Source organism: Pseudochaenichthys georgianus, unplaced genomic scaffold, assembly GCF_902827115.2.
Source record: "Pseudochaenichthys georgianus unplaced genomic scaffold, fPseGeo1.2 scaffold_665_arrow_ctg1, whole genome shotgun sequence".
Lineage (NCBI taxonomy): Eukaryota > Metazoa > Chordata > Actinopteri > Perciformes > Channichthyidae > Pseudochaenichthys > Pseudochaenichthys georgianus.
This window is the reverse complement of record NW_027263219.1, coordinates 51,523-71,686: the sequence shown is the minus strand read 5'-3', so window position 1 is coordinate 71,686 and position 20,164 is coordinate 51,523. Positions and strand designations below refer to the sequence as shown.

The 20,164-nt window shown below is 42.6% G+C and overlaps 1 protein-coding gene across 4 annotated transcripts in view; it reads left to right on the top strand.

Annotated features, from left to right (window-relative positions):
* Positions 1 to 20,164, top strand: part of heatr1 (HEAT repeat containing 1) — a 76,388-nt gene that overhangs the window by 17,502 nt on the left and 38,722 nt on the right. For 3 of the 4 annotated variants that reach the window (XM_034079613.2, XM_034079614.2, XM_034079610.2), the window contains exons 13-17: positions 8,386 to 8,484; positions 8,562 to 8,650; positions 8,919 to 9,118; positions 9,212 to 9,333; positions 11,026 to 11,241. In XM_034079613.2, the coding sequence (XP_033935504.1) occupies positions 8,386 to 8,484; positions 8,562 to 8,650; positions 8,919 to 9,118; positions 9,212 to 9,333; positions 11,026 to 11,241 (726 nt within the window). The remainder of the gene's footprint in view (positions 1 to 8,385; positions 8,485 to 8,561; positions 8,651 to 8,918; positions 9,119 to 9,211; positions 9,334 to 11,025; positions 11,242 to 20,164) is intronic. The other variant, XM_034079611.2, reaches the window with a different exon arrangement.

The window sequence follows — 20,164 nt, the reverse complement described above, 5'->3', positions numbered from 1 at the left end:
TGTTCAAGGGAATAAAAACGCTGCTCAAGGTTAATCCAATGTCTCTTTGTCACTTTAGAATTGTTGTTGATAATCCATCATTACATTCATGGCCGCAGAGTAGGTATAAAGTTTTGCAGTCCGGGGCTCAGGGTGTCTAATGTGCTGTTTACGCAAGCCTCTCTCTCCTTGACGTAAATTAAAAGCGGGATTTACTAACTCTCCCTCCATTCTATTGGCTCTAAAGTGTCAAAAAAGGTGTCAATCACCCTAATCAACCAATGGGTTCCAGAGATAGGATCCTGCGTAGTATGAATAATGCCAGCAGCGGCTGCTTTACGCACATACTAGCAGCAGAGGCAGGTGCACAACCGCTCCAGCACAGCAGCAACGAACACAGCAAAGCGACAACACAGCGACGAACACAGAGACAACAGCAGGCAACAGAACAGTCAGACAACAATCAGACCTTGATTATGAACTTCAGGAAAGGTATGTACTCTCTCTGTTTGTATCTATTAGTTGTGTATTTGGTGTAATCTATAGTAATTCCACACTCGCAAAATACAACATGGACGCCGCTTTGTTGTTGTAGTGTTATCGTTCCGTGAGAAACTAAAACAATGGGAACATCATGTTGGTGAACGTATAAATAGATTAATTGTATTTTGTGACTATAACACGGTAGTATATAAATAAAGCTGTATTGTATATCAATACCAGTCTATATATATATATATATATACTGTTATTCCACACACGCCAAATGGATTCTGTTTTGTAGTTCTACAGACATTGTTCTGTGAGAAACGAAAACAATGGTAACATCGTTTTGGTGAACACTTATCAATAGATAATTGTATTTCGTGACTATAACACGGCAGTATATAAATAAAGCTGTATTGTATATCAACCCAGTATATACTGTTATTTCACACACGCCAAATGGATGCTATTTTGTAGTTGACTATTAGCAGTTTATAAATAAAGCTGTATTGTATATCAGTCTATATACTATTACAAAATAAACATGTAATAATGTTTTAGAGGAGGACCTCAAGCTAGCAAACTCAATTTCTTGCTTTAAATCTCTTAAAAGTAAGGGGCTTTTTCCTAACTGATGGTGTTTGTTATTGCTTTATAAATTCATGTATGTTTATATCTTCTCTAAATCAAGATTATGTGAATCTGATTTTTTTCTGTTGGGTGCCATTCATTATCAACAAGAGATAAGATAAGTCAAAGAAGTGCTTTATTGATGGCAGTATAAAAATACAAAAAAAATGTTGTATCAAAGGCATGCCATTAAACAATACAAATAAAAAATGTAAAACTGTATTGCAGCCAGCATAAATATACATGGAATTGTAAATATAAAACATTTTAAAGAAAATAAATAAACAAGGAAGTACAAATGTTGCATTTAAAAATTAACTAGATAATAGTTATTGTACATATTATATATTTTTTTAAGGTTTTTTGAAGTATCACGGAGGAGACGGGTCACGTCGGCTGCCCAGTCATGGTGCCGTTCCTGCTGGGCCCGATCCTCTCCTACTCGTTTCCTCTTGCCAGGGTGACAATAAGATAATAATTAGCAATAAGGAAAAAACACAGGACAGGTACAGGTCACACAAGGATATAAGAATAACATGTATAAACAGAACAACAGTAAGGTGAACTAAAGAAAGTTCTGGCCCTAGATGTTTACAATGATTGTGAAAGTGAATTACATTATGTCCAGCCTGTTGATAATGAATATAAATATATGTATATGATAGGATGTCACACACAACTGTACTAGCTGCTTACTAGCTAAGACTTTACTTGTAACAGAGCATTTCCACACAGTGGTATAGCTTATTTTAATTACTGTTGATGGATGATCCAAGGTTTAAAAAAAAAAAAACACAATTCCAGTCGTTTTGCCATTTCTATTTCTTACCTAGAACCACACGCTGCGGTGTCGTGATGGCACTCGGTGTTGGTGGTTGAGTTGGTGTCGATTCTTCGGCTGGGGTCCGTTCTGGATTCGATGACGATGTGGACGGAACACTGCCATCAACCGTTGTTCGGGAATGTTCCTCCTCACGAGTCCCAATGTAATCATCTAGAACAGCAAAATGACATGTTAATTCCACAAACTACTGCAGCACAATACTAAATGGCAACAACAACTATAGAAAAGAAAAACTGAACGTAAACAATGGCACATATGGTGTTAGCAAACGATAGCTCTAGCTAAGGCTATCTGCTTTAGCTAGCTATGTAGCTCTTCGGGGCTCCATAAAATCATGGGTTGTCGAACATTAATGTAAGGATAAAATAGACTTCTTTGTTAGAAGTGAGCGTACCTTGCAGGGACTCCAGTAAAGCCGTTGCCGTTTTCCCTACATTGCAGGAAAGTCCTCAAAAATCCGCGTTCCGACATCTGTGCAGAGACATCCTGGAACACTTTCACATTTCGCGTTGTTCCATCGAGCTCCCGCTGGATTTTATCATCACCAATGAGATTAAGGAACGTCGTCACCTCCTCAGTCGACCACGGTGTGCTTTTCTTCGACGTTGCCATTTTTGTAGCTCCTCCGTTTACAAAATGCTGAAAGCTTGCTTCTAGATCTATATGCGACGCTAGGGATGATCTCGCGCGCGATCTTGTGACGATTCTCTCTGACCAATCAGCAGTCGAGTGTTGACGTCACAGCCCTGGCCTGGTCTGATAGAACCACGATTTTATGGGGCCGGAAAAAGAGGGAAAAAGTACCCGCTAGCCGGTACTAGGCTATATGGAAATGCCACCAAAAACTAGCCTGGCCGCTTGAGGACGGTTAACCTGTTAAACCCCGAGCCTGTTTTTCAGGTTTCAGGCTCGAAAATGACATTCCCAGAACAAATGACTGTAACTTCACTTCTAAAAGGTTTATATGAATAATTGTTGTTATCAAAGCAAGGTTACATCTGTGAGTTGGATGTAGAAGTGTCAGAATCAATATAGATGTTTCTGTGTCAGAGTAAATTCAGATGGAACATAGCAAAAAAATGTAAATTCCTGTCTCCGCCTAAAGAAAACCCATTACTTATAGTGAAGACCAACCTTGAATGATGGGTTAGTAGCCTAAAAGCTTTAGGAATCCAAATTATAACATATAATAAGTACCCTGTATCAAGATTGAGGCAAAACAAGTGACATTTGACCTTTTTAGAGAGGTTTATGAAAATAAAGTCCAGGCGGAATAAGCTTTGGGCACATTTGGGCCCATTTGGGCCCATCAGTGCCATTTGACCTTTTTCAGATACCAGACTATAAAAAGTAATAATAATAATAATAGTAATAATCACTATAGGTATTCATTCCATTAAAAAAAAAAAAATTAAAAAAATGTAAATAAAAAAAAAGATTCTTAAAAAAATATTAAAAATATTTGTGTGAGTGTGTATAAAAAAAATCAGGGCCCCGTCGGCGGGGACCTTCGGGCTTAACAGGTTAAGGACGCTTAAACGGGGCTACCCGCTGCAGTGGAAATGCGCCATAAGATTGTTACCGTTCCTGACACTGTGGTGGACTACAACAAAAACATGGGCTGCGTGGATGTGTCCGATGCTTGGATTGGGTACTACAGCGTTCACCACAAAACCATGAAATGGTACAAGACTTGTTTTTACCATTTTCTGGACATTGCAGTGATGAACAGCTTCCTTCTCCACAAGGAGCTGCACAAGATGAGGGGTGACCCCGGCAGGACGAAGCCACACACCCAGAAGTCCTTCAGGGAGCAGCTTTCTGCAGACACGAGGGGTGAAGTCCCTGCAGCACCACCACCACTCCCCCCATCATCACTCGTATGCATTCCCAAGTATTATGGGGAAGATGCCACCGCGCTCAGGAGGTGCTCACAACGGTGAAGACCTATCTACTGCACTAAGTGCCTGGTGCCTCAATTCAAAAACACTAAACACATTCAGGTTGTGGACATTTTTTCTTTTTTGCCAGTGTTTACAAAAAAAATGCTTGCGGTGTTATTTCGGTTTTAGTGTAGTTTTTTTAGTGTGTTATTTTTTTAAATAAATCTGCTCCTGTTGGAGACAAATTTATCCTATGTTTCCTAATTTTTATTGTGTAAGTAAACCTTCCTAAGTGTTAGTCGGGTGATAAACATGTAAGGACTGTGGCAAAGTACACACACACACACACACACACACACACACACACACACACACACACACACACACACACCATATTTACATAAAAAAAGAAATGTAATTTAAAAAAAAGTTTTTTATAAAAACACTTGTATTGATGGAATGATTACCTATAGTGATAATAAAATAATTTTTACAGTATTGTACCTGAAAAAGGTCAAATGGCAATGATGGTATCAAAATGTGCCCAAAGGTCAGTCCGCCTGGACTACTTTTTGCTAAACATTACATTACATTGCATTTAGCTGACGCTTTTATCCAAAGCGACTTACAATAAGTACATTCGACCAGGAAGACACAACCTTGAAGAAAACAGAATCATATAAGTACATCAGGTTTCATAGAGCCAAGTATTTCAAGTGCTACTGAACTGGCTATAGATAAGCCAGTCCTTTATTAATATATAAGTGCTCTGTTAGCAGTTCTTTGTTAGTAATTCTATCGGTCGAGGTGGAGTCGAAAGAGATGAGTTTTCAGTCTGCGCCGGAAGGTGTGTAAGCTTTCTGCCGTCCTGATGTCAATGGGGAGCTCATTCCACCATTTTGGAGCCAGGATAGCAAACCCACGTGTTTTTGCTGATGGGAACTTGGGTCCTCCTCGCAGCGAGGGTGCCGCGAGTCGTTTGGCTGATGCAGAGCGTAGAGCACGCGCTGGGGTGTACAGTTTAACCATGTCCTGGATGTAGGAAGGGCCAGATCCATTCGCAGCATGGTATGCACACACGGCATCTATTGCACGTCTGTCCGTCCTGGGAGAGGGATCCCTCCTCTGTTGCTCTCCCTGAGGTTTCTCCCATTTTTCCCTTTAAACTGGGTTTTCTTTGGAAGTTTTTCCTTGTACGATGTGAGGGTCTAAGGACAGAGGGTGTCGTATTGTCATACTGATATTCTGTACACACTGTGAAGACCACTGAGACAAATGTAACATTTGTGATATTGGGCTATATAAATAAACATTGATTGATATGCAAGTACCATTGTCTTGAAGTGGATTCTAGCAGTTACCGGAAGCCAGTGGAGGGAGCGGAGGAGCGGCGTGGTGTGGGAAAATTTAGGAAGGTTGAAGACCAGACGAGCCGCTGTATTCTGAATGAGTTGCAGAGGTCGGATGGCACATGCAGGTAGACCAGCCAGGAGGGAGTTGCAGTAGTCTAGGCGTGAGGTGACGAGAGCCTGGACCAGAACCTGCGTCGCTTTCTGGGTCAGCTGGGGACGTATCTTCCTGATGTTGTAAAGCGTGTATCTGCAGCAACGGGTTGTAGCAGCGATGTTTGCAGTGAAGGACAGGTTGTTATCTAGGATCACACCCAGATTCCTTGCAATCTGGGTCAGGGAAACAACAGAGGTGCCGATGTTGATAGTCAGGTCAAGAGTGGGACAATCTTTTCCCGGAAGGAAAAGCAGTTCAGTTTTGTCAAGGTTGAGCTTGAGATGATGAGCGGACATCCACTGAGAGATGTCAGATAAACAAGCAGAGATGCGTGCGACGACCTGGGTCTCTGAGCGGGGAAAGGACAGAATTAATTGGGTGTCGTCAGCGTAGCAGTGGTATGAAAAACCATGCGGGCTAATGACAGATCCGAGCGAGTTTGTGTACAGGGAGAAGAGGAGGGGACCAAGAACAGAGCCCTGAGGGACCCCTGTAGTTAATTGACAAGGGTCGGACTCGGACCCTCTCCAAGTTACCCTGTAGGTACGGTCTTTGAGGTATGAGGCGAGGAGGGAAAGTGCAGAGCCTGAAACTCCAAGTTCTTGGAGAGTGCGAAGGAGGATCTGATGGTTCACCGTGTCGAATGCAGCAGACAGGTCCAACAGGATGATGACAGAGGAGAGGGAGGCTGCTTTAGCATTGTGCAGTTCCTCAGTGACAGCAATGAGGGCAGTTTCTGTGGAGTGACCTGCCTTGAAACCAGACTGGTGCGGATCCAGAAGGTTGTTATGATGGACATAACAGGAGAGTTGTTTAAAGACAGCGCGTTCAAGTTTTTTAGACAGGAACGGGAGGAGAGAGACAGGCCTGTAGTTTATAACATCAGACGGGTCGAGAGTGGGTTTCTTTAGGAGAGGGTTTACTCTTGCCTCCTTGAGACTGTTTGGAAAGTGACCAGAAGTTAGAGAAGTGTTGATGAAATGGGTGAGAAACAGTAGAATATCAGGAGCGATAATCTGAAGGAGGTTTCAAGGGATAGGGTCCAGAAGACAGGTGGTAGGGCGGGCAGAGGTAATGAGGGTAAGAACCTCACTTGGCGAGAGAGGGGAAAAGGAGGTTAGTGTGCGGGTGGAAGGAGGGTCTGGTGACCCAGCTGTGAGTAAAGGTGAGTCAGAAAAAGAAGAGCGAATATCATCAACCTTTTTTTCAAAGTGGTTAACAAAGTCGCTTGACAGAAGTGAGGAGGGGGGAGGGTCCAAGAGGGTGGAGAAGATGGAAAATAGTTTTTTAATAATAGGAAGATTGCAGTGAGAAAGCAAAGGCGGTTAACAGAGATGTTAGTTCGTCTATCTTCCCCGTCTGGAGGTTGAAGTCTCCGAGACGTACAGCGGGAGGGCCAGATTCAGGGATGTGTGAGAGGAGATTATCCAATTCCTCCAAGAAGTCCCCCAAGGCGCCTGGTGGACGGTAGAGAACAACAATGGTTAATTGTATAGGATGGGTTACTGTGACGGCATGGAATTCAAAGGGGGAAGGAGCGAAGTTAGGTAGCTTGAAGAGGGAAAAGCTCCATTTGGGAGAGAGCAGGAGACCAGTGCCACCTCCTCTGCCAGTGGGTCTGGGTGTATGGGAGAAGGAATATGCTGTGGAGAGAGCTGCTGGGGTGGATGTGTTGAATGGTATAATCCAGGTCTCAGTGAGAGCAAGGAAATCCAGGGTCTGCAGGGAGGCGTAGCCAGAGATGAAGTCAGCCTTAGGAACAGCTGACTGGCAGTTCCACAGGCCACCTGAAACTAGATGTTGGATCTCAGTGGAGTATGTGGGATAGACGAGAGCGGGCCGGTTATAGCGATTAGGAGATACACGGGGCCAGTGATAATTGCGAGAAGACACATGAACAGGAATGGAGAAAATACACATGATTATAGCATGAGGGGCTAGAAAGCTAAAGAAAATAAAAATAAAACACCAGCGATACTTAGCTCAATCAAAGTAGGATTTGCCACCCTCGTGACTCCCGCAGGACTCCAATGTCTTTGTCGGTCTTACTCCCGCAGGACTCCAATGTCTTTGTCGGTCTTCGGCTGTCTGACGCTGAAGCTCAAAGAAAGAGCTACCTAAATGGACACCTGATTGCTGAGTTCTCACAGCTGTGGTGCCAAGCCCCTCTAATTAGTTAACTCTCTACAGCTGATGGGCGACAGCTGAGAGGCCGTGCCTATTTAAATGCAGCCGAGATTGCCTACTGAGAGCAGTGGCAGAGGTTCACGTGATCAGATCTGAGATTTAAATTCTCTCAAATGCGCCGTTTTTAACTACAATAACTACAGAACAATTATACAGAGTAGAATAACTGAAATAGAGAAGTCTAATTAAACAAGAATAGTACTTACAGTGACTGCTGCGTCAATAGGTATTGTCGCCACCGGGTCAAAATGCACACTAAACCTCTCTAAAAAGGTCAAATTTAACTTGTTTTGCATCAATCTTGATACAGGGTACTTATTATATGTTCTACTTTGGATTCCTAACGCTTTTAGTCTACCATACCATCATTCAAGGGTGGTTTTCACTATAAGTAATGGGTTTTTTTTAGGCGGAGTTAAGAATTTACCTTTTTTTTTTACTATGTTCCATCTGAATTTACTCTGACACAGAAACATCTATATTGATTCTGACACTTCTACATCCAACACACAGATGTAACCTTGCTTTGATAAAAGAAATTATTCATATAACCCTTTTAGAAGTTAAGTTATTGTCATTTGTTTTGGGCATAGCATTTTCGAGCCTGAAACCTGAAAAACAGGCTCAGGGCTTAAGAGGTTAAAATATTTGTATCTTACCTATTGCAAGTCTTTGAGATCGTCTGTCTGTCTGTCTGTGTGTCTATTTAAATACTTCTTTTTTTTTTTGAAGGTATAAATATGTGTGTATATATTTAAACTTTTTTCTCGTAATACTTTTTTTTTTTTTTTGTAATATATACTTTTGCAGATATTTAGCTTTTTCTGTTAAAAATAATAACCCTTTCTCTCCCGATGTGTTTGTGTTTAGCAGCAGAATCTGAATGCAGCGTTCCTCAGAGACGTTGTGATGGAGAGTCTGCAGGACGACGAGCCGACGGTCGCCGCAGCCGCCGTCAAAGTCCTGGAGGTGAGGGGGGTTTATAATACATTTATATATTGATTTAATATATATAGCGCCAGAGATCTGACGTTTTTTCTGTCCAGGTGCTGCTGGATGTGTTGGACCCTGAGGACGTGGTGACCAATTTACTGTCCCTGCTGCTCAGAAGACAACTGTCCCATGCTGAGGCCTGGTCAGTGAACTACACACACACACATATTTTTCTCAATATTAGACGTTTTTTTAATTTTTTCTCATATTTTGACTTTTTTCCCGGTTTTAGACTTTTTTCTCGTATATTGACTTTTTTCTCAGACTTTGAATTTTCTCTCAGAATGTATCTTTAACTCATAGAAAAATTAGTGTTCGAGTTAGGAGACAAGAGTTGAATAAATATTTTCCCTCTGTCCTATGAATGGTGTGTTCGCTGCCCTCTGTAAGTCTGAGCTCCTCTGCTGCAGGCTGCCGGTGCTGACGGAGGCGGTGCGTTTGCTGTCCGACCCGCGGCTGGGAAATGGGGATGCTGAGCGGCCGCAGAGGGCGGGCTGGAGGCTCCTCCCCCTCCTCGTGCTCTCCTCCCTCGCTGACCTTCCCCTCTTATCCTGCCTCATCCGGTGCCCCCTCCTCAGGACTCATCCCCTCACCCTCACCTGGGAACAAGGTAACGCTGAGGGCATTATATATATTTAATTTGTTCAGTTATCTCATTTCAGGATTATATAACAATAAGAGATCTGTTTTTGTTTCCGGTCAGAGCTGGAGGCGCTGATGAAGACGAGATCTGAACCAGACTTCCTGGTTACTGTTAATGAGCGCCTTGTCTCCACGATGACCAAAAACATCTCCGACATGGAGAAGTTCTGCAGACGAGATGCTGTGAGTCCATAACCTAGCAGAAACCTACAGAAACCCGAAGTCTCAGCGTCTGTTTTAACTTTAAATGTCACATTTTGAGACATTTTTCATTATTTGTATTCTATATATATTTACAACTATTCTACAGACATTTTTAGCAAATATTTTTAATAATTTTTTTTAAATAATGTAAAGTTACTTTTTACTGTCTTTTTCAATTTCAAATATTTTAGTTCAGTATTCTAAAATATGTGAAAAATAGGTCAATGGCAGAAAATAAAAGTGAAAAATTATTTAGATTATCTGAAATGTATATATAAGTGAAAAATACCCTTTTAAATAGATAAGAAATATCCCCAAACATCTTTTTAAACTGTAACGGAACAATAATTGGCATCTGAAAAATATCCAAAAATTAGGTTAAATATTTTCTAAATAAACTGAAACATTACCGACAGTATAGTAGTAGTAGTATGCGTTTATTTGTTAGACCCTCCAGAAAAACGCGGGCAAAAATCCTTGATTATGCGGGCTAAAATCCTTGATTATGCGATCAAACATGTAGGGTTTTATGTGATCTTATGCGGTTAAATTGCGGGAAGTTGCGAAATATGCGGAAATATGCGGAAAAAATAAATATTAGGCTGTCTTATTTATTTATTCTCTCTCACACACAACCTGCCACTAACGTTAAACCCCTTTACTATTCAATTAAACGCATTCAATGTTTATTTATTGTAAAATAAATTGGGCTATTTTAATCACACTCTCACACACACACACACACACACACACACACACACACACACACACACACACACACACACACACACACACACACACACACTTCTCCGCCTCATTCTGTTTTAATGTACTTGTTCGTTATCTGACCAGCTTCAATCTTGTAGGCTACTCATTTAGTTTCTTGTAGCCCTCGAAACGGTTTTGGAGGTTGATGCCTCGGTGAACGTGAGTTGTTAGGCTTTCTTGTCCGCAGCAGCAGAAAGCATTTTCGAATCTTTGAATGAATCGAAGTGGGTCGTCACCGTCGATGTTCTCTTATACTCCAACACACAGTTGCAGAATAGTTTCCCCCCACTTTCGTGCAAGACATCGGGGAACTGCTTTGCCCGGTCTTTAGCAGACATGTTCGTCGGTAAATGAGATGGATTAGATTTTTTCATCTTGGTATTTTCTCTCTCGTGTGAGCTCCACACGTTCACTCTACGGTGTTGTTTACCTTCTGTGACGTCGCATCATCATCATCACTTCACGTCAAGACGAGTTAACTTTTTTTCCCCTCAACTTTGTGTGGAAAAATGCGGGGATTATGCGGCCTTTTGATAAATATGCGGCCTTTTAAAAATCTGCGCCATTTTGCTGATTATGCGGTAAATTCTGCGATCACAGAATCGCGTTTTTCTGGAGGGTCTAATTTGTCCCCGAGGGGAAAATGGGTTGCAGCACATCACAAAGGAATTAAAAAAGATAAATGTATGTTGTTCAGTATGTTTGAAACATAACATTTGAAATATAGAAAAAGAAGAAAAATGTGGAAATTCAATGTGAAAAAATGACTGAGATCATGTGAAAAATAACCAAACACTTTTAAGATATTAAAAAAATATATCAAAAAGTTATTGGTTAATACAGAAAAATAAAGTCTGTAAATGCGTTTATTACATTTTTTTATGTCTTTATGTTGTCTTTCAGCTGAAGAAGCTGTCTGCGCTGGTGGAGCAGCAGAAGGGCCCCTCCCTCGGGGTGCGGACCTCTTTCGTGGTTCTGACCCGGGTCCTGCTGCAGGTCCTGGGGGAGCTGAGCGAGATGCAGCACATCATCACTGCCCAGAGTGTTTTCCAGCTGCTGGAGCGCCCCCTGCTGGAGGCCTGCAGGGGTGACAACCCACCCTCCTCCACAGAGACTCAGGTCAGAATCTGTACACTGACTTTATCCATAATTATTCAAATGATTGTATGAAGTATGGAAATACTCTTTTATTGACAGAGTATTACGAGTCAACATGTATAACATTTACATACATTAACATTTTTTAAGATTTTCATATATATTTCTGAATATTTTTAGAACTGCTTTCTACTATTTAATTTGTATTTAATAAAAAGCACTTTTCACACAGTTTCCTACTAAATTTAAAACTTTTAGTAGTAGCTTATTTTTCTAACAAAGGGTTCTTATAAGTAAAACATTAAAAAATGTATGCAATTTTCTTTTTTAATGGCCAAAAAGGTTTTTGTCAATATATTGTTAAAAAAAAAAACTAGAAAAAACAGCTAAATTAATAAAGAATATCTATAGGGTCTAAGGCAGGGGTGTCAAACTCAATTTCATCGCGGGCCACATTAGCATTATGGTTGCACTCAAAGGGCTGGTTGTAACTTTAAGACGATATAAATATATAAAATAATGTATTACATTATTTCCTCTGCATTGGATTATTATCGGATAGGGTAATAACTTCATAATTAACTACGTCTGAATGCAGAAGTCTAGGGCAAATAATTGCAAGTCTCTTCAGTGTGCATGTCATAAAATGAGATGCATTGTGGGACATGTTTATTGGCAATGTGCTTCTGTAAAGCGGCATGTAATCGTATAATAAACATATTCTATTCTTTGCAAGCTCTTGCATGCCACATAAAATGAAGTCGGGCATTGAGTTAAGGTTAATCGGATTTAAAAAAAACGTGTGTTTGCACTGTGATGGATTGTTGGAGCTATGTGCAACTCAAGGCATATGCTCAAACCGGAGCTGCCTGGACTATCCGTGCTGAGTGTGCTGACTTTTCGTACAATGTCCCACTGTCTGGCTACCTGCATAAAGTCCAGTGCTCGGCGCAGTTGTCGGCAAAATGTCGCTCCTCTGTTTTCATTGAAACAGCACCTTGTATCCGTTAGCGCAGCTAGCGAGCACCAGATGCTAACAACAACAATACACGTAAGGTGTGCCCGTTCTCTCTCTCTCTCTCTCTCTCTCTCTCTCTCTCGCCACACATTTTTTATAGCCCAAATTATTATAGGTGTAGGAGCTCACATTAATATACTGTCAGTGTTGATAAACTAAAAAAAGACAAGGCGATGTGCCTGCAAGACCTCACTCAGGTAAACAAAACATATTACCCATGCACAGCAGCTAACCTGCCTGCGAGCCTTTGCTCAGGTCACATTTACACATGGCGCGGCTGAAGCCCGCTAGCACTATTAGCACTAGCAGTATCGCTAGCAGCCACATTGTTTAGGCTGTCAAATACGCTGCACCGTTTTAGATTCAATGAGTGTCTCGTTTGCAAATGAATCATTAAGTTGCGTGTGTTACCCCCTTTACAAGCAACTAATTGAGTACATAGAATGCACCTATCACTACCGCCACAACATTTTTTAAAGTGCACCCAGACCTTCGATCGCTTCGCTCTGTCTGCCATGCCTGCGGGAGTCTCACAACAATAATAAGAGCGCTGTTGAGAGAGATGACGAGTGGCATTTACAGTGGCCAATCAGAGGGGTCTCAAACCGGATACATCACACGGGATGAGGGTTCTCAACCAACCAGAATGGTTTAAAGTTAAACTAAGGAAGTAGACGTAACACATATACCGATAGCAGCACTGTTTGTCCAGCGGCTTAACGGTATACCGATACCGCCCAATCAGGTACCGGTATTGACTTAGTACCGGTTCTCGATACCCATCCCTACTTGTCATGCAATATTGAGCAAACAACCATATTAGATAAATAGAAAAGCTTGATGTGAAATGCAATACATGCCATCAGTCTTTCATTAAGTTTTTCTAGTAACCTACGGTTCTGTTGAGCCATGCAAGTTCGATTTTACACAGTTTGCAGGTAACACACTTTTGACTGTTGTTTAACCTGTTTAACCCCATCTGCCCGCCGGCAGGGGGAAAAACGCATCATCTGCAGGAAACAGCGTCTGAGGGCTTCTTAATATTTAATAAACTATGAATGTTTCATATCCATGTAACGGGAAGAAACTCAGCTAAATGATATGAACCATTTTTAGCCAAAAAAAACACAAGACTAACGCTGAGCCTCTGAATTAGCCGTGAGCGAAAAAATGCTAACGCCGTTAGCACAGAACTCACGGTAGGGCTGTATCCGAATATTCGTTCGTTGGAGTACTATTCGGGTTTCAATTTCGTTATTCGTTTTTTTTCAAAATAGAATTTTTTGAAATCTCCAATATCAACGTAAGAGCTTGTGCCTCTTCGGGGGTGCTTAACCATAAACGTTATCGTTGACTTTCTCCGTCTTTATATGTAGATATTACTTTTCTCCGTTAATCTCCGTCACGTTGTTTACAAAGCAACAACAACTTCCTGTCAACAGTAGGAATCGACCGATTATCGGCCTGGCCGATTATCGGGGCCGATATTCCGCATTTGGCCCGATTATCAGTATCGGCCTTTTTTAAAATAAAATTACCAATAACACTTTGGCTCTGATGCGGCCGTTTCTCTGGCTGCAGTCACCACTCTCTGTACACGAGCAATGTCCCGCCCACAGCGCTATCTGATAGGCTATTACTGAAGTGTCAATCAACACTGAAGATTTTCCGGGCGGGAGCCAGCCAGAGAGGCGGGACCTTCTCAGATTACAGGCAGGTGCGAAGAACGCAGACACAGACAGAGGCAAGCAGCAGCGCTGAGCGGCAGAGCCATACATGCGTTTCGAAGGTAAATCAGTTGAAAGCCGAAGTTCAATAAACATCCCAGTCCCCTATGTTGAAGTTGCAAAAACACCACGATCTATTGATCCAATTCTATCAGCTTCCCAGTTACACAGGGACGCGGGAAGTCAGAGTTGGGGGTGCGTGAAGCGTCTCGCAGCGGAGTAACTGTGGTGCGGAGGGGGGGCTGCGAGTGGAGCCTCGCAGTTTTTCAGGTTGATATGTGAAGCTCATTAGCTAGCCAACATGTATTTAGCAAATGTTTAGCAAAATATTAGAAGTGAGGCTACTAGACTAATGTTAGGTCTACTGTAATAGCCTCACTTTTAATAGTTTGCAAAACATTAGCTAGCACTAGTGTTTTGCAGTTGCTAGCAATGTCCATAAATAGGAAGCCACGCCAAATTACACTTAAGACGTATACAACTGCAACAAAAGTAACAAACACAATGCGATATCCTTTTCAATTTCAAAGAACACAAATTGGGTTACATTAACAAATAACCAGAGGTGGGAGTAAGTCCTACATGTGCAAGTCATGAGCAAGTCTCAAGTCTTGACCTACAAGTATCAAGCAAGTCCCAAGTCACTGTGATGAGAGTCAAGCAAGTCAAGTCATTGCTCAGGTCAAGCAAGTCAAGTCATACGAAATTCTGATGAATAAGCCCAGTTTCCGCATTTAAATCAGTTAAAAGACAGTGGTTATGAAAATGGATTCACACTATGATCTTCATTACATACACAGTTAATCATTTGAAATCAAATTTAGACCCATGACTATCATATTAGATTAATATTAACCCTAGAACTGCAGACGATATAGCTAGGACTTAATCAAAATGTCTGTTCAAAAAGGCAGAATTCCAGGTAAGAAAATCATATATGGCATTTGCAATTACACATATTTAATTTAAATGTATGTTAACACTAGAACCGCCAACAGCATCAGCACCTACATAGATATCATTTTCAAATTAGGGCCCGAGCACGGAGCGCTAGGACCCGACGGCGTCCTAGCACGAAGTGCGAGGAACCTATTGTTATTGGAGGAATTCTTATTATTATTCCATATTGCAATGCTTATTTTCAGGCCTTTAGGATGCTTCACAAGTTGTATAATTTTGCACGGACACCAGGACCGGTGAAAAATGTGATATTTTTAAAGAGCCTGTGACAGCCTCCCAACAACTGTTGTGCAATGAAATATTGACTAGATATATATCTATATAGACTAGTCATCTCGAACCGTCAGTTTAAAAAAGGAGTTGCGATACCGTTCCGATAAATATCAATAATTTCGAACATCACGGGGAAATTCCTTCGACTCATTTTGAAGTTTTGGGGGAAGCCGGAAGTGACGTCAATGCGGGAACGCTTCACTGTGCGACGAGCGAGCCAAACACGGACAAAGTGTGTTGTTATGCGTAGAAATGGCGAATTACTGAGTTTAGGCACGTTAATAACGTTTTAATGAAGTTGACTACAGTATATTCATGTTTGTCAGTGCTTTCATGTCAATTTGGCGAACATAAACATAAATGATCGTGGTGAAGATGATGATTACAAATCGGCAGTGAGAGCTGCTGAATTTCCTCCCGTCGGATGTGATATAAAAACGAATCGATTATTTTTGTAGTTGTAAACTCAAGTGGATGAAACTACATTTATTAGTGCTTTCATGTCAATTCGGCGAACATATGATACATTAAATGATCGTGAGGATGATGATTTAAAAATCGTTTGTTTGAGCCGGACTGTATTTCCTGATGAGAAAACAAACCGATGCTTTTTGTAGTTGTAGTACACCAACATGGATAAAATGCACTGATTATTATTGTAATTATTATTCCCACTCCGATCGGGACACTAGGTCCATCGTTTCCCCGCATCGCCCCCCCCCCCTTTGACAGTTTACGTGGGCTGGGTGCAGTGGCGAACTGGCCATCGCGAATCCTGATGGGCTGGTACCGAAGTGGGCCGGTCGGATAAGTCACTAGCACATCCCTCACTCCCCCCGTTGACAAGGTACCGAAGTGGGCCGGTCGGATAAGTCACTAGCACATCCCCCACTCCCCCCGTTGACAATTTACTAGCGGTACCGAAGTGGGCCGGTCGAGAGTCCCGGGATAATTTTTAGTCCCAGTCCACCACTGGCTACATGACCGTATGATCGCCCATATTGACGCACCTAATTCCTAAACTTCTAACGGATACAACATAAACCGATCCTTCAGCCTCATATGAGCTCTCAGACACGTTCAAAATTAAACTGTCATCGCTGTCACCGCTTGCTGCTGTGTGCACCATCGTGCGTTTACATGCAGATGCTGGGATCCTGAACGGTGCAGCTGGAGCGCTGTGCCCGCAATGAAGTCACACATAATTTGGCAGGACTTGAAGAATCCCCGAGAAGATCCAGAAAATGGTCAACATTGATTAATGGTTATCAAGTAAAAATCAGTTCAGTAACGATTTTCAAGGGGACAATATTTACTCAAATTGATGGGTTTGGATGATGGGGGAAACTCGTGTCACAGGCACTTTAAATTAAATATTCCAACCTGCTCACCAGCGCCACCTATCAAAATCCCATTTCGGAATAAATGTACCAAGTCGCACCGTAACTCCGAATGACCTGACATTTTGCACACATATCCGGGTGGACCTACTCTACAAATAATCCTCTTGGAACCCTAAGCTTTTTTTTTAATTGGCATAATTTACATAAAAAGTTAAATATTCACTTAAATTTCAATTTTCAGTTTTTCAACACCAAACTTCGTATACAGCATCGGTGGAGGGTCAGACACATTACCAAAGAAAATGATTATGTTCAAACGATAAATATTGCCCCCATTAACCAAAACGTACTCGCACAAAGGGGGGGGCTTAGAAAGAAATGCTCTTAACTCATCAATAATGTATCCAAACATCACAGATTTTGGTGGACAGGTTCACTTTGTCTTGGGGAATAGGCACACCAAAGACATTTCATTTTGGACTATAGGGGGAGCCAAAAAGACCACCAATTTATAACTCAAGAACTTATGGACGATTTTTTTTATTTATTTATTTTTACACCTACTCTGGGGTTGACTACGAACTGAGATTGAAAGTGTCGCAACAAATGCAGAATGTGGGCGTGGCTTATCATTTTTTTTAAATATTGCGATAGCATAAAATGAGCTTCGGACGTAAAACTTGGGACACACGTCACAGCCCACGACCTTTTCGAGAATGTAAAAAAAAACTGCTCACTAGCGCCCCCTATTGTGTGGTAGTCACATATAGTTTCTCAGAACTTCACGAATTTTGGCACATACGTTCCTCCTACAATTGCGGACATATTTGTCATTGGCTTTCATTAGCCCCGCCCCCCAAGAAGTTGGCCATTTTGAAAAATGTGCGGTTTTCATGCATTTTAAGCACATTCTTTCGAACTCCTCCTAGGGGAATGATCGGAAAAATTCCAATCCAGCACAAGTTCAGCCCCTATCCAATATGATGCAACATAGAGGGCGGAGTTGTCGGGTTCAGGAGTTCCTCAAAGTGTTCCTTCCAACGCCCTAACACTCCATCAGTTGAGGTCAACAACGTCCCATCCTTACTGTACACAGCTTGGATGGTTCCCTGCTTCTCCCTCCTGAGGTGTCGGACAGTTTTCCAGAACAACTTTGGTGCCGCCTGAATATCCTTCTCCATGTCTTCTCCGAACTTCTCTCACACCCGCTGCTTTGCCTCGGCCACGGATGAGGCTGCTGCCCTTCGGGCCTGTCGATACCTTGCAACTGCCTCGGGAGTCCCCCGGGATAACAAATCCCTGAAGGCCTCCTTCTTCAGTCGGACGGCTTCCCTGACCACCGGTGTCCACCAGGAGGTTCGAGGGTTACCGCCCCTTGAGGCACCTAGGACCTTGAGACCACGGCTCCCCGCCGCTGCTTCGGCAATAGAGGCTTTGAACACTGACCACTCTGGTTCAATGTCCCCAACCTCCACAGGAATGCCCGAAAAGCTCCGCCGGAGGTGTGAGTTGAAGGCCTCCTGAACTAGGGAGGCGACCCTCTCGTCCACTGGGGTAAACTCCAACAACGAAGCACCCTACCGGGGACTTGTGAGTATCCCCACACCCGCCCGGCGCCTCACACCTTGAGCAACTCCGGAGAAGAATAGAGTCCAACCCTTATCCAGAAGTAAGGTTCCAGAGCCGACGCTGTGCGTAGAGGCGAGCCCAACCAGATCCAACTGGTAACGCTCCACCTCCCGCACAAGCTCCGGCTCCTTCCCCCCCAGAGAGTTGACGTTCCACGTCCCCAAAGCCAGCTTCTGTCGCCCGGGTCTGGTCCGTCGAGACCCTCTACTTTCACTGGCACCCTTCTGGCAGCGCACCCGACCCCATCGCTGTTTCCCGCGGGACGGAGAAGCAGAGGTGTTGCCCACGTTGCCTTTTTGGGCTGGGCCCGGCCGGGCTCCGTGGCAAGCCCGGCCACCAGACGCTCGCAGACGAGTCCTCCTTCTGGGCCTGGCTCCAGAAGGGGACCCCGGGCTTCCTCCGGGCCGGGTATCCTCACTTCTTCTTTTTTCTTTCATGAGGTATTTTGAACCAATCTTAGTCTGGCCCCTTGTCTGAGACCAATTTGCCATGGGAGACCCTACCAGGAACACCCTACCAGGAACACAAGGCTCCAGACAACACAGCCCCCAGGTTAATCAGGGCACACAAACCTCTCTACCACGGTAAGGTGCTGGTTCTTCAGAGAGGTCTATGTATTCATATTAGACCTATTAATATGTAACAAATATATGCCATTTCAGAGCAGAAGAAACAGCCTTCAAGTGTCAAATTCTGCACATACATCATTCAGCACAGTGAATCAACTCCTCACAGCTCCTCATATCTGTTCAGAAACTAGACAAAAGTTAAACGAGTACAAACCACAGACCGTCTGTCATGGCGAATACAGTCGCTGCTTTAATTCTGTCTTTAGGACGTTGTTGTGAGTTTGGACGGAGCAGATACAGTTTAGTTTCTGATCTGATCGAATGGAGATCGCTCCATTCAGAGAACACGCATTTTAAAAGTTTTTCGCCTGCCGTCTTCTCTGCACACTTGTCAAAGCATGGTTTTTACTAACCGTTATCAGTATTTAGTTACTTCGGCATCATTTTAAAACGTGTATTACAATTAAATCACGGTAAAATAGGTTAATTTAGTCGTAGTTGGTTTCCACCACAGTATTTACATGGATATAAGCCCCGCCCCCTCTCCAGCGCGTCCTGTTTGAGTGACAGGAGTAAACAGCTGATAGCCGCGGTGAAACTCCAGCGGTTAGGGTGATGAGAATATTCGGCATGGCCCTCATGGCCGCCGGTGAAAATCCTACCCTGGTCCCCACCTCTGCAAATAACTATAAAACAACAATACTGTTGAACAGAGGTGCCCAGTACGTCGACCGTGGTCGACCGGTCGACCGCGGGAGCAATGCTGGTAGATCGCGAGTCATTCATACAAAAAAAAATCCAGCTCCGTTAAAATAGACAAAACAAGTGTTGATCCCTCCTCCCTTGGCCTCCCTGCCACTTAATTCAGGAGTTTACTTGATTGACAGAAAAAGCGACCTATCGCTTTCTAGTCTGTTAACCCAGAATGCAAAGCGATACAAAATCAGTCAAGTGCCGGGAAAACTCAAATTAAGTTAAAGAGACAAACAACAAAATGAGTGCGGGACCGAGAAAAAAGCTAAAGACATACCACTTCCACCCAGAATGGGAGGAAAATATTTTTTGTGATGTCACATTCAAAGGTTATTTGTCTTATTTGTAAAGCAAGCGTCGCTCTGCCAAAGAAAGGTAACATGGAGAGTAGGGGTGTAACGGTTCACAAACATTTCGGTTCGGTACGTACCTCGGTTTTTAGGTCACGGTTCGGTTCGGTACGTCTTCGGTACAGCAGAAAAAATTATCACAAAACATAACATATTTTTTTTAAATTATTATTAAACTTTGAATAATGTATTCACTCAAATAAATGCAAAATATAATAAAATAAACATTAAGGTGCAGCATTTCGATGAACTGAAATAATCTGTATTTGAACTTTACTGTACTAGTACTCACAAAACAGAAACTATTAGTTTTGGGGTTTTA